The sequence below is a fragment of the Anoplolepis gracilipes genome, chromosome 12, assembly GCF_047496725.1.
Source record: "Anoplolepis gracilipes chromosome 12, ASM4749672v1, whole genome shotgun sequence".
Lineage (NCBI taxonomy): Eukaryota > Metazoa > Arthropoda > Insecta > Hymenoptera > Formicidae > Anoplolepis > Anoplolepis gracilipes.
The window spans coordinates 4,660,632-4,680,365 of record NC_132981.1 but is presented as its reverse complement, the minus strand read 5'-3'; the positions used below and the strand labels follow the sequence as shown (position 1 = coordinate 4,680,365).

Here is a 19,734-nt window from a genome sequence, read left to right as displayed (position 1 = left end):
ATGACAAGGAAGCGAAAGAGAAAGAGAGAGTGAGAGGGTGAGTACGGGTAACAGGAGAAGAGGGGGCCGCGAGTGGGAGCGAGAGCCAGACGTATTAATTAAACGACTCATTTTCATCGCACAGTAAAAACGCGAGTTTAACGCCCATCGCCAACTAATATGTCGCCCCACTGCAGCTTCTACCTCGCGAGAAACGAGGCCCGTTGCTGTTTCCCGTACCGTGGTACAACCGACCAATCGGACATCAGATTTGAAGGTGCACGCCTATCATCGCCCAGCACGTCGAGCAACACCGAGGAACATTGAGAAACGCCCATCTTCATGGTTGATTTTCTAGCACTACCCCCTCTTATGCGCAAAACTCACTCCACGCGTTGATATTGTGGATGATGGTGGGATCTGAATCCCCACTACAGCATATACTCTTAACTCGTAATATGCTCAAACACTAGCAGACTCTCGTGCCAGAAACATCCGTCAGAGCTGGTGCTCGTTCTCGAGAACTGGATTTTACAAAATCCATGCGCGACGTGTGTTCCTATTTTGAGACTTTACGACGTCTCGTCCTTGTCTGGTTTTTTTTTCTTGCGGTCAACGAGGTTGCGGAGGTCAATTAAGTCGATGGAGAGTGTCGGACGTGACGAGTGAGTGTTGTGAGACTCCAGTCAGTGCGACGACGTTCGTGATTACAACGAGGTCGCATTGATTAAGTTACGCGTTGTATAATTTTCTCATTTGACGTTGGTGAAAAGGCTCAATATACTTGATAAATACATCAACTAAACAAGAATGTATATAGTGAAGAGTGCCACAAGATATATTCGTAGCAATTATCTATCCGTGACGAAAACACAAAATTTAATATAAAGTTTTAGCAGTATCTATTATATATCACATCTATATCACTCTATATTTCTAATATCAAGGTGCAAATATAATCTGATCGTGTCCGTGTATATGTTGCAGTGTATATTGATACAAATAATTTTTTTTCAAGAAATAAAATATGAGATATAAGGAGGATTTAATATTATAATTGTCATTATAATACTTGACGGATAATTGAAAATATAAAAAAACATTGCATGCAACATTTAATACATCATCCTATGTTTATGGAAAATGCTACGAAGATTTATCTATATAAAGTGACAATTTAGAGGATTTTTGTGACGATGATTCACGGATTAAGCGCAACATTGAAGAACCTTCATTTTTTAAGAAACAACCCTTCATTTCTTAAGAAATAAGCTCGTTAAGTTCAAGAAAAAAAGACGAAGATATAAAGGGATAAAAGAGTTAACTGAAAAGTTGGAGTTAAGTGAAGTTAGAAAACCGGAACTAATGCAATAAGAAAAGACATTGTTGAACTAGTAAATGTCTCTCACAAGAACGAATTGTGTAGACCATAATGACTTGGAAGAATTAATGTGTTGCAGTGATAAATTGACGATGTTTATCCAAAGTAAATACATCTGGAAATCTCTTCTCATTCATTAAATTATTACCTCAACTCAATAAATACACTGTATTTATTCCATGTGTATTATAATTTCGTTTTTATAGATATTATATAGCATGGTGTTCTTGGACAATTTACTTTAAAACAAAAATAATAGACACTTAGTCAAGTGTATCATCGAAGATAATCATATCTCGATCGATTCGAGATTGCCGATTTCGAGGTAGCCGCGATGCGCCGAATCTAATTCAAACGAATTCATCAAACGCACACGCGTCACATTAGTTCCGTCACAGTGGGTTGTCCACCGAGGAAGCGTACGATAATCGTACGATGATGCCGCTCGCGCCGACGCCAATCGTCCCAGTGCCGTCAAAGCCGAAGATCGGCTTCAGCATCGACTCGATCGTCGGCGGCGGCGGGCAGGGTGACCGTGAAGTGGACCGTCTGGACCGACTAGAGCGGAAAGGGCTACTGGAAATCGTTGAGCGCGACGATGGGAGCCCGATGGAGATAGTCGAGGGCTCGTCGTCGCCGCGGGCGCGCCGGATCGCCGCGAGATCACCCGGTGTTCATTCCGAGGGCTCTAGAAGTCCGCCTTCCTCCGTCGAGTCGTATCCGAACTCGCGACGGACGCCGTCGCACGCAACCGGCGGCGGCGGGGTTGGGGGCGGTGGCGGCCACCATCACCATCATCACGGTACCAATCATCACGGTCATCCGCACCCGCATCATCATCATCACAATCTATCGGCGACGACGCATCTGGACTTCCGCGATCTGCGGACGACCGTGCACAGTCACAGCGATGCCTCCAGTCCGAACAACAGTCCCAGCCCGCCACATAGGATACCGCACGGGGACTCACCGGTCAGCGCACACCCTCAACCACCCCCCGGGGTGGTCAGGCCTAGCCCCAACTACCTCGCGCCGCCGCCCAGCGCCGCAACTGCAGCCGCCGTGGCTGCCGAGCAGCTGAAGTCCTTGTACGGTATACCCGGCCACGGTCCGGCGAATCCGCAGACCGGCCAAAACGAATATCACACGCAGCAGCTGGCCCTGGCCGCAAATTTGGCTGCGGCCCAGCACTTCCAGGCGGCGAATCTCGCGGTGGCGCTCCAGGCACATCACGGCGCGTCACCTCACGCACCCCCGCACGGTCCCTATCCACACGGTGGTGCTCCCGGCGGGCCTCATCCACCGCCTCATCCTCATCAACCACCGAGAGATAGCTACCCTCTGTACCCTTGGTTGCTCTCAAGGCACGGAAGAATCTTTCCTCACAGATTTCCTGGAGGTATGTTTGTGTTCAAACATTTATTTGATGGTTTAAAAGAGAATACAATCCATGTAATCCTGGATATTCTTCAGAACTGCTTAACTAACGTTAGTATTATATGTCAGGTAAAAAAAGAGATTATAGCTTATTATGAGTTTAGTCAAGTATTATGTCAAGTGTTACGTTTAGTCAAGTATATATACTCGTATGTACGATTGTTTTAGCATAAATTAAATTTTGTTATAATAATATATCTTAACTTGTAATTAAAGAGTGCGGTTTCGCCGGATTTTGTCAAGTTAAAAAAATAGTAATTTTTCTTATATATAATTAAAGTTTACATCAAACTGATTCAAAATATGTAACTCTCAATATAGAGGCTTTTATATGTGTCGAGAAAACAGCGTTTACAGTAAAAATTATTTTCGAATAAAGTTAAATTTGGTAAAAAATGTTTACGAAATTAATTATGGTTCAATGTTAACTAGAAAATTTTTAATCTGGATTTTTATATTGCGTCGATACGTAAACTTTCAGCTTTTTAATAATAATATCACAGAAAATTGGCGAAAAATTGAAAAATAGACCATCGATAAATTTGATACAAATAAAAGAAACGAGATTTAGGAGATTTACTTAACCTTGCTTTAATTTTGTTTATTACTGAATGTAGATCTCCTAGATGTTCGGAGAAAAGATATTTTATGAGAAGGAAAAGTCTTAAAAATACTTCGCATAACGTTCTTCTGTGCTTACACGCTTTAAATACTTTATAAGTTCTCTTGGACATTTGTATAGAAACTGTACCATTTATTCTCGTTATCAAACCATGTCAAATTTCAATATGAGCATAGAAAATATAACAATATACATAAAAAAAACGCAATTTGTCTCGGACAATGTCGTAGAATATATTTCACTTCAATACACTATACATGATAATGTAAAACATTATTTAACTATTGTTTTTTGTGATAAACATCAATTATAAAGCGCATAAAAAGTTTGATTCATAATTATAATCAGTTATTGCGATAACAAAAATATTTAATAATTAAAAAACAATTAAAAAATTAAAAACTCTCGATTTTTTATTGCATAAGATAATATACGATGTGTTCGAAACAAAAAAATCAATAATTTGCCACTTTAAATATGAAACTATAAATCTTATAAATTATCAATTTATTCTACTGTTCCAAATACTTTGACCTGTATCCTGAGCTCACATTTATCGCTAAATGTGCCTTCAAATGTATAGAAACACATTTATAAAAACACATTTAGCAATAAATGTTTAGAATATAGGTCTTTATTATTATTGTCTTTATTATTATTTACGTCAATTTATTGATATTTTTGTAATGTAAATATAATTATTAACATTTGCATTTTCTGTGATATGTCAAAGGACATCGACACACTTTTTTTATCGGAATGACGTTAATGCTATCAATTGTAGAGGCTGAATGAATCAATCCATCGCGAGAGCACGTCCGATTCGCGATAGTAATAATTATTCCTATCCGGTGTCGCGTTACGCAAGTATTTCGTAATTAGAATTTTGTAATGTTGTTGTCTCCGGCGCGCGGTACGTCAACTCAAGCAAAACAAGTGTCATTCGTATCTCAGTGTCGTAATTAATTTATTTGCTCGCGTTGATATCGCTTAGTCCAATTACGCACTTATCGTACTATTAATGGAAAACACAGAAGAAATATATCATTGCTCTCTCTCTCTCAAAAGAACTCCTTGCAACGTTCCGACTCCCCGTCGTTCAGTCGCGTTTCCGTTCACGCGAAGCTAAGACACACATGCACAACTTTATGATGAATGATGCCGCTTATCGGTTATGGCGAGATAGCGATTTCTGTCGTCCAATATGTATTATTGAACAAATCTGACGTACTATGAAGAGACATTTAATGTTTATGACACGAAAGAAAACTTTACTTCGAGATTAATTTGAATTTTATTAAAGGTTCTCTAAAAGATCAATATTAATGTAATCAAGGTCTCTCCTTTTTTTCTCTTCTCTTTCTCTCTCTCTCTCTCTCTCTCTCTCTCTCTCTCTCTCTCTCTCTCTCTTTCTTTCTAATAAATGAGATATAACTTCAAATGTAAATGTTTTAAAGAATACATAATTTTAGCATACTGTTTAGGTAGCAGTTCTAAGTTTTTTAAATTAAAATTTTATTTATTATATTTGTACTAATTTATCATTTTTGTGTAAATTTTTATTTACATATATACATATATGTAAATATGTATGTATGTATGAGGCATTATTTATAAAGTAATTCATCTAAATTTTTAAAGTTTTCCGCTTATGCTCAAAAAATTTACACAAATTATAGTCCTCTAAAAGTTTCTCAAAAGTAAAATCATTGCCCAAATTGGTTGACCAACGGGCTTTTTATTAATTATCATTAATCAGGCTTGAATTTTTATTATTTTCATTTGGACCGCTCACGATAAATTCTAGTAAACTACTCTGATTTTAAAAAATAAATTGTAGTTTCAAAAGTTCTTTTTATATTTCACTCTTCCGATGATTTGGTCAGTTCGATTGTTTATGGCCACGCATAGGGGACCTTTCTTATATATTTATTCACAAAATAGTATTATTTTAACTACAAAAATAATAATATCAAAAAATTGCATTAACCAAAAATGAAAACTTATAAAAATATTTTAACCAAAAAGAGTTGTACAACATAATTATTATTATTTTGAAAAGTTTAATAAAAAAAGTTAATATAAAACACAAAATTAAAAATTAATACAAAATAATTTACATACAAATTTTAAATTAATACAAATAAAAATATTTAAAAAACTTTAATTTAAAAAACTTAGAACTGCTAAACTAAACAGCATGCTAAAATTATATATTTTTTTAAAACACATTACTCTCTATAAATATATATATATATATATATATATATATATATATATATATATATATAGAGAGAGAGAGAGAGAGAGAGTCCAAAAATTAATGGTGTGGTGGGTATCAATCAATTTTAATAAATAACACAAACTAAACTGTGATGCATAAGATGTACAACATGATATACACGATATACTTTTAATTAATGATAAATTTTTAAAGTAATAAAACAAAAGTTAAAAGAATCTCGAAGAAGAAGTACCAAACAAAAATCTCAACAAAAGTACCAAGAAAATCTACAAAAAACAGCTGAAGAAAATAAAAAATATATGCTGTACGAGCTACAGCAGAAAATTAATTTGAAAGAGATCAATTATGCGACGATCGCATGTAAAGATATAATGGCTCTAAAGAATAGATGTAGAGAATTCAAATCAAAATATAACAAATCAATAATGGATTGTTTAATCAAACTTTCTGCAAAATATCTACATGCTGTCCGATAATAATTATTTATAACTCTCGTATAAAATTACTTATAGAATTCAGGTCTATGGAATCGGACAAATTGGAAAGAAGATGGAGTATTCTTGATAAATAGATAAAAAGGTTATCATAAATGTATTGCAATATCGACATATATACAGAATGAAAAGTGTCACCCGGTAGAGAAATATATGCACGGAAACGTTGCGAAACTAGTTTCTTCTAAAAAAAGTTCTCCAGCGGATGCTATATTAATCTTCGATATTTTGCATATTATTATAGTTTTTTTTTGAGTAATAATAATGTTAATAATACAAGAACAGTAATTCATTAAAAACATCGTAATTGTCTTATTTTGTTCATTAAAAAAAATAACAAACCAAATTGAATAATCGTTTCCGAATGCATAAAATAATAAACAATAATTGACAGGACAAATAAGCAACATTTACTAAGACAAAAATAAGTAACATTTTTCTTTCTTGTTTATAATAATAATAAATAAATTTATATTCAATAGAGCCAAACAAAACAAAATAACAGTTGAAAACGCCACACATTTTCTGTAGAAAGGGGAGAAAAGATACAGCATAAAGTACACAACAAGCATGACAATTAAATGGAAAAAAGAGAAAGAGAGAGACAATTAAACCGGAAAATGAGTCCACTCGACTTAAAATTTTGCTTTCAACTTCAATTTCCAGTATTAGAGATATTTATGGTAAATAAAATTAGAACGAGAATAATAATTATTCGTGTGTTATTATATACATATATAATAGTTATATCTATTTTTTTAATTTATAAATAAAATTTTTTATTAATTTCGTCAAATAGCATGAATAATTTATATATATATTTTAATTCTTACAAGTTTATAGAAAATGTGTAAAATAATATTTTTTAATACTATCTTCTCTCAATAAACGTGAAAAAACTGAAAAATATTTATGTTGTTAATAATAATTATTATTCTCGCTCTATTTTTATTTTTTTTCTAAAATAATATTATTTAAATTTCCGAAAAGTATCTAGTAAAAATATTTAGAAAAGTTAAGCGATCAAGGGTCAGTAATCTCTAAGATATTTCATACATCGGCTTCTTTAGTAACGATTATTTATTCCATTGATCAGTCAACGCAATAAAGTTATGCGTGCAATATATTACCATAAATATCTCTCATACTGGAAATTGTGTGAGATTTTGTGCGCCGATCGCGTTTCAATGCAACAAGAGCACCGGAAAGGAGCGCGATGTAGTCGATCAGTGGAAGTTCAATCACGTAGAAGGGGCAGCCGTTTATCTAGCAATTAGTCGGTATCGGTAATTACGGTTGAGAAGAGCGAGAGATTCCCTCTTTCCTACATCGTTATTTCGTTCGCACACGCGTATACGTCTAAACACCCGTGCGAGTACGCGCTTGCGCGCGCGAAATCGGGAAACCGTCTCGATAAGCAAGTCTTTGATTATTTTCTCTAACCTATTTCACCTTAGTCCTGCCTGCCAACATCTTTAAAGACTCTTAATGGCGCAAGGAGAACTTCCTCCTTGCTGCATCGCCTCTCTACGTTGACGGACATTACCGCAACAGTTAATTACCTGAGACCTGTTTCGCTTCTGCACAACACCGGTTGTTAGATCTGATCGAAATATCGATATATTGAAATCTTGCAAAATAATTTTTATTTTATAATTCATTAAATACGAAAGTTGTGTATATGAAAATAAAATCATGAATCCCGCTTATGTGATTTATCGTTAAGATAAAATTCAAAGATAGTTTTTAAATTTTTCAAGATTGGATTTTTTGCGATGTAAGGTATCACGTTGCAACACTTAAAAATGCAACGATAGGTAAAAAAAAGACCATTTATTTTAAGATTCTATTTAAGGTCTGTTTTGAAATTTCTTATAAAAAAAATTAAATGAATTTTTTTATAAATGCTAAGAGTGATGAGTATTTTTTTCTAAAAAATATATAATCTCAGATGATTCACACTTAAATCGTGTTTACTTTAAATCTCCGTTTTATTCAATCAGTAGCTATATACGGCAGAGAATATTTTGCTATTGATGCAAGTATGTATTATCGTTGCAATTACATTCGAGATCTTTACGATTAAAAGATAGCCTCTCATCCTTGAGAGGGGTCTTAATTATCGATGGGAAGACAAAGTTATATCTATCAACGCATCGACAATGGATTTGCAAATCTGTTGGTGTAATATTCACGCTAAATATCGCTTGATAAAAACTTTTGCAAAGGTGGGAGCTCATCTATCATCTCAATGACGACGATACACGTATAGTCGGAGGAAACGATTTTTCTTTTGTATATGGAAAACTTACGTTCGACTTTTTTCCTCGTTGATATAACGGCAGCATGCTTCCTCGTCATCTTGCGAGGAAATTGTTCGCTTTTTCACGCGTGTCGTTATTTTGATTGCATTTCCATCCTTTTACGAACACTAATTATACAACTGATGGCAAATTGCGTTCCCTCGTGTTCGCTTTGGACAATTCGATTCACTAGATATCTTAATGATTATCCTTCGTGGCAACAAGTGACCATCACGATCGCAGTGGCCCTAATTGCCTATAATGAAGATCCACAGACTCGGGAAAGACGCGGATATTGTGAATATATATAGATCTGTGCGTGTGATATCCCGCTAAAAAACTATAAACCGATAACGGAAAATTGGTATTAGCGGTAAAAAAGCTACTCTCAGCGTCAGGCTATTCCCGAGATTGATCTTCGAAACTTATTAAGTATTCTAAGTTTTTTTTTTCGCGAAAGATACGAAAGAGGCGACTTATGGTTATGCTCGTAATACGCGCGAAAAGTGGAAAGTTGCTCTCATAACGAAGAAACGTTCGTGGAAAGGAATCGTGTGCGTATCTCGACCTGTCATTACGGTTGATAATTTGTTGTGCAATTTCGTTTCCGTGCAAGTGCGGATAATTGAAACGATATAGGATACAAATTAATACATGGAGAAACGATAATTGAATGAATGTGACGAGAAATTTCAGGTGAATGTTTCATCTTATTCCTAAAGAATATTTTTATTTCCTACTAAATTTATGGACAATATTAAATCAATATTTTCTTATTATAAATAGATAGAGATTTAGTAAACTTATTTTAAAAGTTCTCTTTTCGGAAACATGTGCAAATTGATTAATTTAATTATTTCGTGTATTTCTAAGATTGTCTTTTGTTTTCAAAAATATGTAAACTATCTATTTCGAAAAATGAATGAGTTTTACAAATATGTTACGTAACAACCGTTTACAAACAATGCTTCGAGTATACCGTTCACAAGGCACAGTAGGACATTAAGTAGCGTGTCCAATAACATTTCTTTACTAGAACGAATCCACGACAATGTGCTATTTTTTCCTTTTCGCAATTTATGGACATAATTTCTAGCGTCTTCCTATTTTCTTTCTAAAAGTTATAACCTTTCAAAGAATGCCATTGTCTACAATCGAAAAAACCAGTCAACTCTTTGACTTTTTGTGATTTTTTATCTAATTATTTCATGGAACATCGGAGTTCTTGGTCGAGCAATCACGGACTATTTGCGTCCAATAGTTATCTGTCGCTAGGAGAATAAGAATACTCTAAGCGATGATATCTCGAATTTAAAAACTTACACATGAATGTTTTCGCATAATGTAATCATTTTGCACGTCGATACTTCGTGGTCGATTTTTCTTGAGACACTGCGATTATGAATGCGCAGCTGATCGGTCTATCTGTGCATTGTGTATCTCTCAATGAAAGTGCACACAAGTAAATACAACGATGATTACATATTCGTTGTGACTACCGGCATTTACGACCTCTCATACTATTGAATTATATTTTTTAGCGCGAGCGAATAAATTTTTAATAATTAAATCAATTTTTTGCGTAGTCAAACTTAACATGTGAAACTGTTCTGAAATATGTATAAATAGTTTGACATATACAGGACTTAAAAATAAATAATTAGTACTAAAATTTGATAAGTTATAAAATTTATTTAATTTTATAACTTATATAAATTTTAGTATTGATTACTTATTTTTTATTTCTGCTCTATTATATTGTACTTAAAAATTTTATAATTTTAATTTATGTAGTAATTTGTAAGCTGTGTGATATGTATTATATTACATGTATATTTTTACTTGTAAAAATCGAACAGAACAGCAGTATAAGCGAGAATTCAAAGCGCTCTCTCAACAGGAATAACTCTTTTACTCGTTTGTGAAACGCATTAAGATGCATCATTTTCATTTTTGTAACGTTGAATGTTATCACGAAGATGGGATTAATGCAAGCGACAAGATAATCTGAGTGTGTGCTTGAACGTTAAATAATAATATAGATTCTCTACGATTCGCGCTCTCCCTATCCCGCTGCATTTCTTATGAACATTTCCGCTAACGAGCCTTAATAGTTAGTTCTCTTCGCGGAAACGCGATACCATTGTCAACAATTGATTCGGTGCGTGAATTGCGGTTGTTGATTACACGCGTCTTTACGTGATTTTGCGCCCGCCGTGCGAGAAATCGCTGATATCCGGTATCAAGGCGAACACTCGATACGTACTGTAATTAAATAGTAATCATTCACTTACCAGCGGCATTTATCGTTGTTGCATGTACCCTCGGAATCCGGGGTCGACTGTTTTTGAGTAACCGCCCAAGCGGAATTCTCTTTCTAATCCGTTCGCTATTTTAACTCTTTTGGATCTCATAATGTTCATACCTGAAAAAATTTGAATTTTATCAGTGATTTATATGACTATGTTATGTAATTCAGGAATATATCTTTCTGAAATTTTTAAACATATCGGTTTGTTAATTTAGATTATTTTCTATTTAAGGAAAAAAATAGAAAAGCGGTGTTAAATTACAATTTAAATTACAATTTTCAATTGCTTGACGATAAATCTAGTAAACAAATTTATGTTTATGTACATTCATTTATATTTAAAAGTTTGATAAGTTTCTATATTTTTCAAGACTTTTGTAAAAACTCAAGGTAAATGTTATTGAAAGGTTATTAAAATAATTTTAATAATTGCGAGATCGCACTATATCACATAAGAAAAAAATCTGGTAATTTAATTGATTTGATTGACAATTAATCATAATCGCGACTTGATCGCGACAGAAAATATTGCTTAAATTATAGTATTTTGTATAGATACATTATAATATATGCTTGTTGTATCGATATCCAGGAAGTTATGAGCATTTACATTTCAAATAGAAGCGCCTACGCGTTTCACAACGCGGGTTTAAAGGCAGGTTTACATCGATATCTGCGTGATCGCAGTCTATGATATATCGGTAAGGGTATTTTATGCAAGTACATGACAGTTCGCAAAACTTTCGTGAATATATATTTGCGCGACGTGGACTGTTCCCGTTGTTGCGACATGCAAATGTCATTTTCGAATGACTATCACTTTGTTTGCGCGATTACGCGCAAAAATAGCGTACGAAAAGTACGTAAAAGTGCAAAACATTTGGAGTTAGTTACGTTTTCAACGTGTAATAGCTACATTATGGGCATATTTATCGAAGGTGACCGTATAAAATACTCGTTGAATATTCCTATTGTTACGCAAAATAGCGTCTGCTGAAAATAAATTATGTCAACGCTCTCCTCTATATAAATAAGTTTTCTTTTAAATAAAGAATATAGAAAATAATAATAAAAAAAAAAAAAAGAATGTGAATAATAAGAACCTTTTTCCCTATATTTTATGATATGTATCCACAAGTAAAATTAAAAATTTTTCTTTTCGTGTAAAGATGTGACATAAGATTTTTCTTTTTTTATTATGTTATCGATCTTCAAGATATTGCTATTAATTTATCGCGAAATTCATACGTGCTTGCGTTGGCGCTAATAATCGCCATTAGCGCGAATTCGATTATGCTTTAAATAGTCTCTCTCGTAAAACCGGTCGCGGCCGTTTGCATCGAGGCAGACTTTACGACCGCGACGTGCCAATCACCCTTTTGTCGCGGGGGAAATGGGATTTTCTCGCGTCATTTCTATTCCATTCGCAAATTACCGGTAGCGAAATCAAAGGATCGCGTCGCCGTCTAATCAATCGCGGGCTATTAAAATCATTAAATGGCTCCGCTTCGACGGCCGGAAAGTGTCATTTCGTAATTGTTGTGCGAGTCGAATATTTTATTAACTTGGGTCTCGATTCTTAGGCACACGACATTATGACTTGATATTATGACGAGAGAGAGAGAGAGAGAGAGAGAAAAAGAGAGAAAGAGGATACTTAAGCCATATATATGTATAATATATTTCATCATTATTATTATGTGAAACTTATTTAATGGTTATTTTATGAAGGCACATGGAAATAAATGTGAGCAACTATAAAATTTTATGGTGCCACGATATTGAACGATTAATCACTTTTGCATAAATGTCTTCTCGTAATTACATATAATTAATTTACATGTACTGCTATAATTGTAAAATCTTTGTAAGAATGCGCGAAATAAAGAATTTCATCGCAGTTCCAAAGTTCAAGGCTACTTCAGCTTTGAATTAATTGTTGATCTAACTTTTAATTAAACTTCCAATGAGATTAACTCTTCATCTTGCACAATTCACGATTCACTATATTTACGGTCAGTTACCAGTTTGAAATTATCCGATGGCAAACGGAATTAAATAGATCGATTTCGAATAATTAATAGTGTCACGGTTAATTATTTCAGATATGCGATGAAATTACTTCGTGAAAAAGTACGTAGCTGGAATTACAGTAGCTGCGAGAAATAATAAAGTCGGGCAATCAGTAAAATATCCTGATATCACACTAAAAGTTCCCTCCAATTTATGAACTGACTTTTAATAAAGAAGAAAAATTTTTTTAAAAAAGAAACAACCCGAAAAACTTAGCACGAGAATTGACAGTATTTTATTCGCGGTAATAATTTTAATCGGGATACACGCACTATTTTTTTTAATTTCTTCTTTTTATAATCCAAAAAACAAACTTTTGTTCCTTTTGAAAGCTTGCCTTCTTTAACGGGTGTAATAACACAAATTATCGAACGTCGGGCGTCCACCTTTCCTTATTTGCATTTTCACTCGTTTCATGATCGCGTCAGCCATCGTTAGTTTCGCACGCGAAACTAACGACGTCTCGTCGCACGCTTAGTGACAATTAAAAACGCATTAGAGTGCGATGCGTCGAGCGCGCGGGAGCGGCTTTTACCGGCAAAATGCAGTATTAGGGATAGGGAGATCGAGAGAGAAAGATGGTCAACATGCATGGAGATTGAAGTATCAGTAAAAGAGAGAGAGAGAGAGAGAGAGGGGAAGAGAAAAGAGAGGGGGCCCGAGGGAAGTTGGCTGCGGGGAGAGGGGGGGATATAATTTGATACGTTTACCATTTGGTCTTATTTTTGAGTAATTTCGAGTCGCTCTGGGCGTCTCAGCTGCGAAAGCCGCAGCACAAGCTTCCCGTAATTACAGGCCGTCCGACTCGTCTCTTCGTTCCTCTTCTGCGTCTCGTTCTCTTCGTTCTGCGCGCTATGTCGTTCGCTTCGTCGTCGTGGTTTCTTCTTCGTCTTCTTCTCCTCTTCTTCTTCTTCCTCCTCTGTTTCTACTGTGCTCGGTAAAAGACGAGTTAAACGTGCCGCTCTAGGCGATGTCTAGGAAGCTCTTAGGGAATCGCTAACGACCACGAGCTCTTCACGATGAAGTATCTATTCCGCGATCTCTCGCCGCGGGATCGATAGGGATCGTCGATCGCCCACGTTCCCGAAGATCGGACGATATAGATTCTTTCCCGCGTTCCTAATTTTTATTTTTTCTCCTTTCTCTCTCTCTCTCTCTCTCTCTCTCTCTCTCTCTCTCTCACACACACACACACAAAATTAAAAACAAATTAAAAAATATAAAATTAAAATTAGAGTTGTTAAATATATACACACGTGTCGTGAGATAAAATATAACAGCAGAAAAAAAGTGGATAATTATTTGTTACGCGCGTCTATTGTCTCGCCCTTTTCTCATGTCGTTAAATATTATTCTAGCCGACTAGCTAACTGATTAATTATTGGTGAAACGTGATTGTTACTTCATAGCTGCGGATGATGGTTGCTGTACGCAACATACGTCGCGCATTCAAAATTGCGACCGAGCACAAGTCGTAGTAAGAGTCATCGCATTACTATTCATTACCCACATAAATAGCGATCGCTTCACGCACGGGCGCGCCGCTAATGATCCTTTATTCCGTTGCTGTAATTAGCGTCGAGCGTGTACCTGTAGAGACTCGCCAGTTTGTGTAATTCGATACAATTTACATTTATCTAGACTCTCACTCCCTTTGTTGTTGGAAATAACAGAAAGAAGTAAATTATGGCAGGATGCTTTTACCGATAAATTGTTACGTTACGACGGAATTATGTATTGATATATCAATTTACCTTTAAATGGTTGACAAATTTATTGTATAAATAATTATTCAAATCATAAAATGAAGCATTTTTGCGCTACATTTCTCCAAATCCGATGGATTATGTGCGCGGATCATGGAAGCGGCTGCATTTTCGCCACCTCTAGATAATGCTGATTAATGCGTCGATTCGCACGCGAGGCACTTTGATCCCGTCAAGGATCAAGCTTCGCCGCGCGATTTACAAGAATGCGCTCGCACGTGGAAGTTCATTCTATGTAAGCAGCACATACCTATGTATACGCGACGTGCTCATTAAGACACTCGCTTTGCGGTTCTTCTGCGAAAACATGATTTTAAAGAGTGACAACGGGAGAAACGAAGCGTTGAGCAAAATAGTGCTATCAAGAGCTATAAATACATTTCAGAGACATACTGCTTAATTAAAATCTTTTAAACAATTTAATCTATAGAGCTTTCTTTTTAATATAAATTAAAAAATACAATAAATTAAATTATTCTAAATTATATGAATAAAAGTACTCATTACGCATACATTGTAGAGTCTTTTGTTTCTTAAAATGAGGCAAATGTGACTTTTATATACCATTGCGATAGAAGGTCATCTGAAATGATACGCCTATAACCTCGACTATGAAAATTATACAGCGGATTGTTTCGCGATGCAAATGAGATTTGCGCTGTCAGTATGGATCGAATGGTCTCTATTCAAATATCAAGAATACCGGTCCATTATCTAAAGTCACGGATACCCACAGGTACATTGACCGAGTATCGGCAGCGTTAAACGAAATGATTCGTCGGCCAATCGCGATACTACTACGTCGATGCGTCTCATCTATTTTTAGATCACTTTGACAGCTTTAACGCGCGCGCTGCAATTGCGAATTTGCAGCCGGTAGAAATATGGGAAACGTACAGATGGTTAGAGGATATAGCAGTCCTCGACTATCCAGTTATTAACTTGTCAGTTTCAGCCGCGTGGATCTTGGTGGATAAATTTTTCGCAATGCAAATGATACGATTCACCGTTGCGACTGGTCGTGTGTACGTTATACCGGTTACTAGCAGTATAACCTACTGAGCGTGACTTATTTAGATCACTTTGCACGCTGACGCTATAATTTAGAAACCGCAATGAATAATAATACACGGAAGATACGTGCAGATGCTAATTAATGCCGGTGGCCGTCAGGCGGAAAAGGAGGAAAGTTTGATATTTTGTTACATTTACTTTAAAGTATACATTTCACACTTATATCTTATTTGCGTGTAAGATATTTTTATTCTATATCTCAGCAGGCCTATATCAAATTATTTCAAACGCTCTTTAAATTCGGACTCGGACGACTTTCTTTCTGGCGATTTCGACCGCGATACCGTTCTCGTTATTTTTCCTCAACAATTTCATTGTCGAGTGCTAGAAATCGGATTAACGCACTGCATGAAACACGGTCGGAGAGGTATAGTCACGCGTCGAAGGGAAACCGTGCGGGTCGACGGTGGCGATTTATCGTCCCGTGCTTTCCGCTAAAGCATCTCGGGTGACTTCCGGCAGACGTGGCTATCGGTCGATCGACATGGCTTTTTCGTGGTAGAATACTCAATTACCTGGCCCCGAGTTCCTGGCTCCTTCTCTCTCCGCCTTGAGAATAGGTGTTTCTTTTCTGTCCTCGCCGGCACGCACTGCGTGTCGGTTACTTATTTTTAAGGCGAGACCACAATATACAGATACTAACCGGACGACGTCGCGGCGTTTAACAATTAATTAATCGTTAATAAATCGTACGGCCTCTATTTTTCTTTCCCCTTCCCCCATTAACTTATGCCAACCGATTGTCTGATCGCGAGGAAACGGGGGTTATGCGGGTTAGCTCCTCACGTAATTTAATTACTATTTTAATTTGTCGGCGTTTGAATTACGCGTTCTTACCTTCGTCGATTCATATCATATGATTCATTATTTAGATTCAACATTTTTCCTCTTTCTTAATAATATCCTCTTCAACTTCGTGGTAATTTTGCCTCTTATTTTTCCTTCACCCGCGCGCTTTCACCTCGGTCTTTAAGTTTTAATAAAAGTGATATCATAATGATATATTATTAAGTTCTGTTAAAATTTGAAATTAACTCTCTTAAATTAAATTTAAATATGTACTTTTGAATTTAATTTAAGAGCTAATTTTACTTTAGAGTTATAATTTAATTTGAGAGTTCATTTTTATTTTAATATTTTGCTTGTGTCTCAGGTCCTGACATACCCGGCTTTCTGCTTCAACCCTTCAGAAAACCGAAGAGAATAAGGACAGCCTTCAGTCCGAGCCAACTGCTGAAGCTGGAACACGCCTTTGAGAAAAATCACTACGTCGTCGGCGCGGAGAGGAAGCAGTTGGCGCAGGCGTTGTCGTTGACGGAAACGCAGGTAAATGTAAAAAAGGTTTATATCGCGAATGCATCTCACAAATAATCTCACATGATGAAAATAAATTAACCCAAAACCATTTAATATAATTTTTAATCAAACTCGAAACTTAATCGGAAATTGCTTTTGCGTAATTCTAACAAGCCAATAATAATAATAATAATAATAATAATAATAATAATAATAATAATAATAATAATTCTTCTTCTTCTTATTATTATTATTATTATTATTTGACATCCGATATGAGGATTATCAAGTAACATCGACTATCTTGTTGTAAATCAAATATTTAATAAGATTGAAAATTAATTAATAATCAATTTTCAGTTGATTTAATCAATCAGTTTGATTAAGAATGATAATTAGATTATCTCTGGCGCACATGTGTTTTCTATTACGGAGAGAGTGGTATACGCTGTGTAAATGCTACGCAGAATTAATAAAGCAATGTCAGTGACGCGACATTAGCATTCTCGAGACGTGTAAGAAAGATTGATATTTCTTATAAAAATCAGCAGAGAGAGAGAGAGAAACGCGTATCGTGGTCTCGCTTGAAGATGTATTCGCATACGAGATGTAGACGCGACGAGTCATTGTTTTCTCCGTTCGTTTCACATAATCGTTCCATTTACACTTCGTTTGCCGCGCGCTGAAACCACGCGCGATACATTCTTGATTCATAAAAAAAGCAATTATATCATCATGATAATGTAATGCGTCTAACACTTCACCGACGGAGCACGCAAAGCCGACATCATAAAAAATGATATCTCGTAATAACTTCTTTTTGCACTCAACTATGGAACCAATTATGAATCATTACAGATAGATTTTATGCCGACATTAATTAACCGAGAATTTTATCGCTTCTTTGTTTCTTTGTGAATAATTGGTTACAGTGATAATGACAAACAGTTGTAAATTTGCATTAATAATTAATATTATTGAATGTAGCTCTATATCGGATTATTTTTACGAAAAAAAAGCGAGAAGATTAATAACTGTATTAATGAGCTTGTACAAAAGATTTGCTCAAAAAACTACTATCCGTTAATGTATATTCAGCTAATATCGTATTCCAGCATTATTAATGTAGCGGTAGATTATAATATGATATACCAAACATGATAGATTAATGTAATCTGTCGGTAATATTTATTAGCGGTATCATCGACATTTATTATCATCAAGTCAAGAACCAGTATTAGCATTAGTAACAATAATAATACAGTGGTTATAAACGAAGAACTTAAGAAAGAATCGCATAGAAATACGGATTTAAGAAAACTCACATTTTTAAAGATACTTGGTATTACTATGTTCATTAATTATCGTGGTGAGTCACCGAGCCTATCTAAACGGTTCCGAATAAGGATATGAAAAGAAGAACAAATGTAAAGCTCGATTGCCATTCGATAGAAAAAAGGTTCACAGGAAAAAATTATAAAAATATTGCTACAGATGCTTATGAAATTTTAAAACTATTAACTCAGATAAAAAAAACTTGAAAATTTTGGACAAATAAAATCAATTTGTTTTTCTTGTTTTCTCTCTTTCTCTTATAATTAAATGAAATAGTGAGGAAAAAGCTTGAGAAAAGAAGGAAAGTAAACAGAGTATTTTAAAAAATTCTAAAACTTTTTAAAATAACATATATTTTCTGATATCACATATTTACACACACAAACAGTTTCCTCTATGAAATATCTTTAAATTATCATGTGATTGAATGTATACATATGTAGCACATACTATGACTTAATTTATTTTATTCTTATTTTTTTATTATTTTTGTTTTGTAGATTGTTGTAAAAATCATTGCGTTTTTGTGGTTTTGAACTTTACTTATTTTGGATAAACGTGAATATAATGGTTTTCACTGTTTATTTTTGTTTATGTAAAGTGAGTCACGAAAATATCTCTGACAATTTTCAAAATAACTTAAATATTTATTTTAAATAACCTTAAATATTTATTTCTTGTTAGATAAAAAATAAGATATATATAGAATGTCATTTGAGTATCTTACTTTATCTTGTTTATTTTTAAACATTTTTAAAAAGCCTTTTTTACATTTTGTCAAATGTTCTTTGTATTTATCCTGCATTGCTCTAGTCTATCAGATTTCGCATCGCTGTTCGCATGTTGTCTGGCATGGCTTTAATTTTTTCCTGAATATTAACGAAGGCCAATATAAAGAAAAACTACAGCCATATCAGACATGGATGCAAACAGCGATGCGAAACTTGCGTGATAGGCTAGAACAATGTAGGATAAATGCGATAAATGAATCGATAAACCGCAATTATTTTTGCAATTTAATAATTTTTCTTTCTCTCTTTTTCTATTCTTCTTTCTTATTATTAATATTATTATTAATTAATTAAAAATTATTATATTAATTTCTCATCACTCTATATTATAGAGTCGCTTTAGAGATATTAAACAACAGTCGTCTACAATTTGCAATGAAAATTTAAACATTAAAGAGAGCACGTTTTAGAGCTCGCATGACAAATAGAACAGCTTTAAAATTTCTAATTAGCCAGCCTTCGCGTGTCAAATAGAACCGATTTAAAATCTGTAACTACCTATAGTCGGGATATCACATATAGAACTCGCGATCGAATGTAACAATGGCTATACACTATTATACTCGCGCGAACCTTAATGGCGCGGATCGAGCGGAAAAGCGAGAGAAAGAGACAGAGAGAAAGAGA

The 19,734-nt window shown here is 34.8% G+C and overlaps 1 protein-coding gene across 2 annotated transcripts in view; it reads left to right on the top strand.

Annotated features, from left to right (window-relative positions):
• The first annotated feature begins 405 nt into the window (after positions 1 to 405).
• LOC140672142 (uncharacterized) overlaps positions 406 to 19,734 on the top strand; it is a 37,986-nt gene continuing 18,657 nt past the window's right edge. The window contains exons 1-2 of one of the 2 annotated variants that reach the window (XM_072904013.1): positions 406 to 2,759; positions 16,839 to 17,011. In XM_072904013.1, coding sequence (XP_072760114.1) covers positions 1,796 to 2,759; positions 16,839 to 17,011 — 1,137 coding nt within the window. In that variant the 5' untranslated portion in view covers positions 406 to 1,795. The remainder of the gene's footprint in view (positions 2,760 to 16,838; positions 17,012 to 19,734) is intronic. The other variant, XM_072904012.1, reaches the window with a different exon arrangement.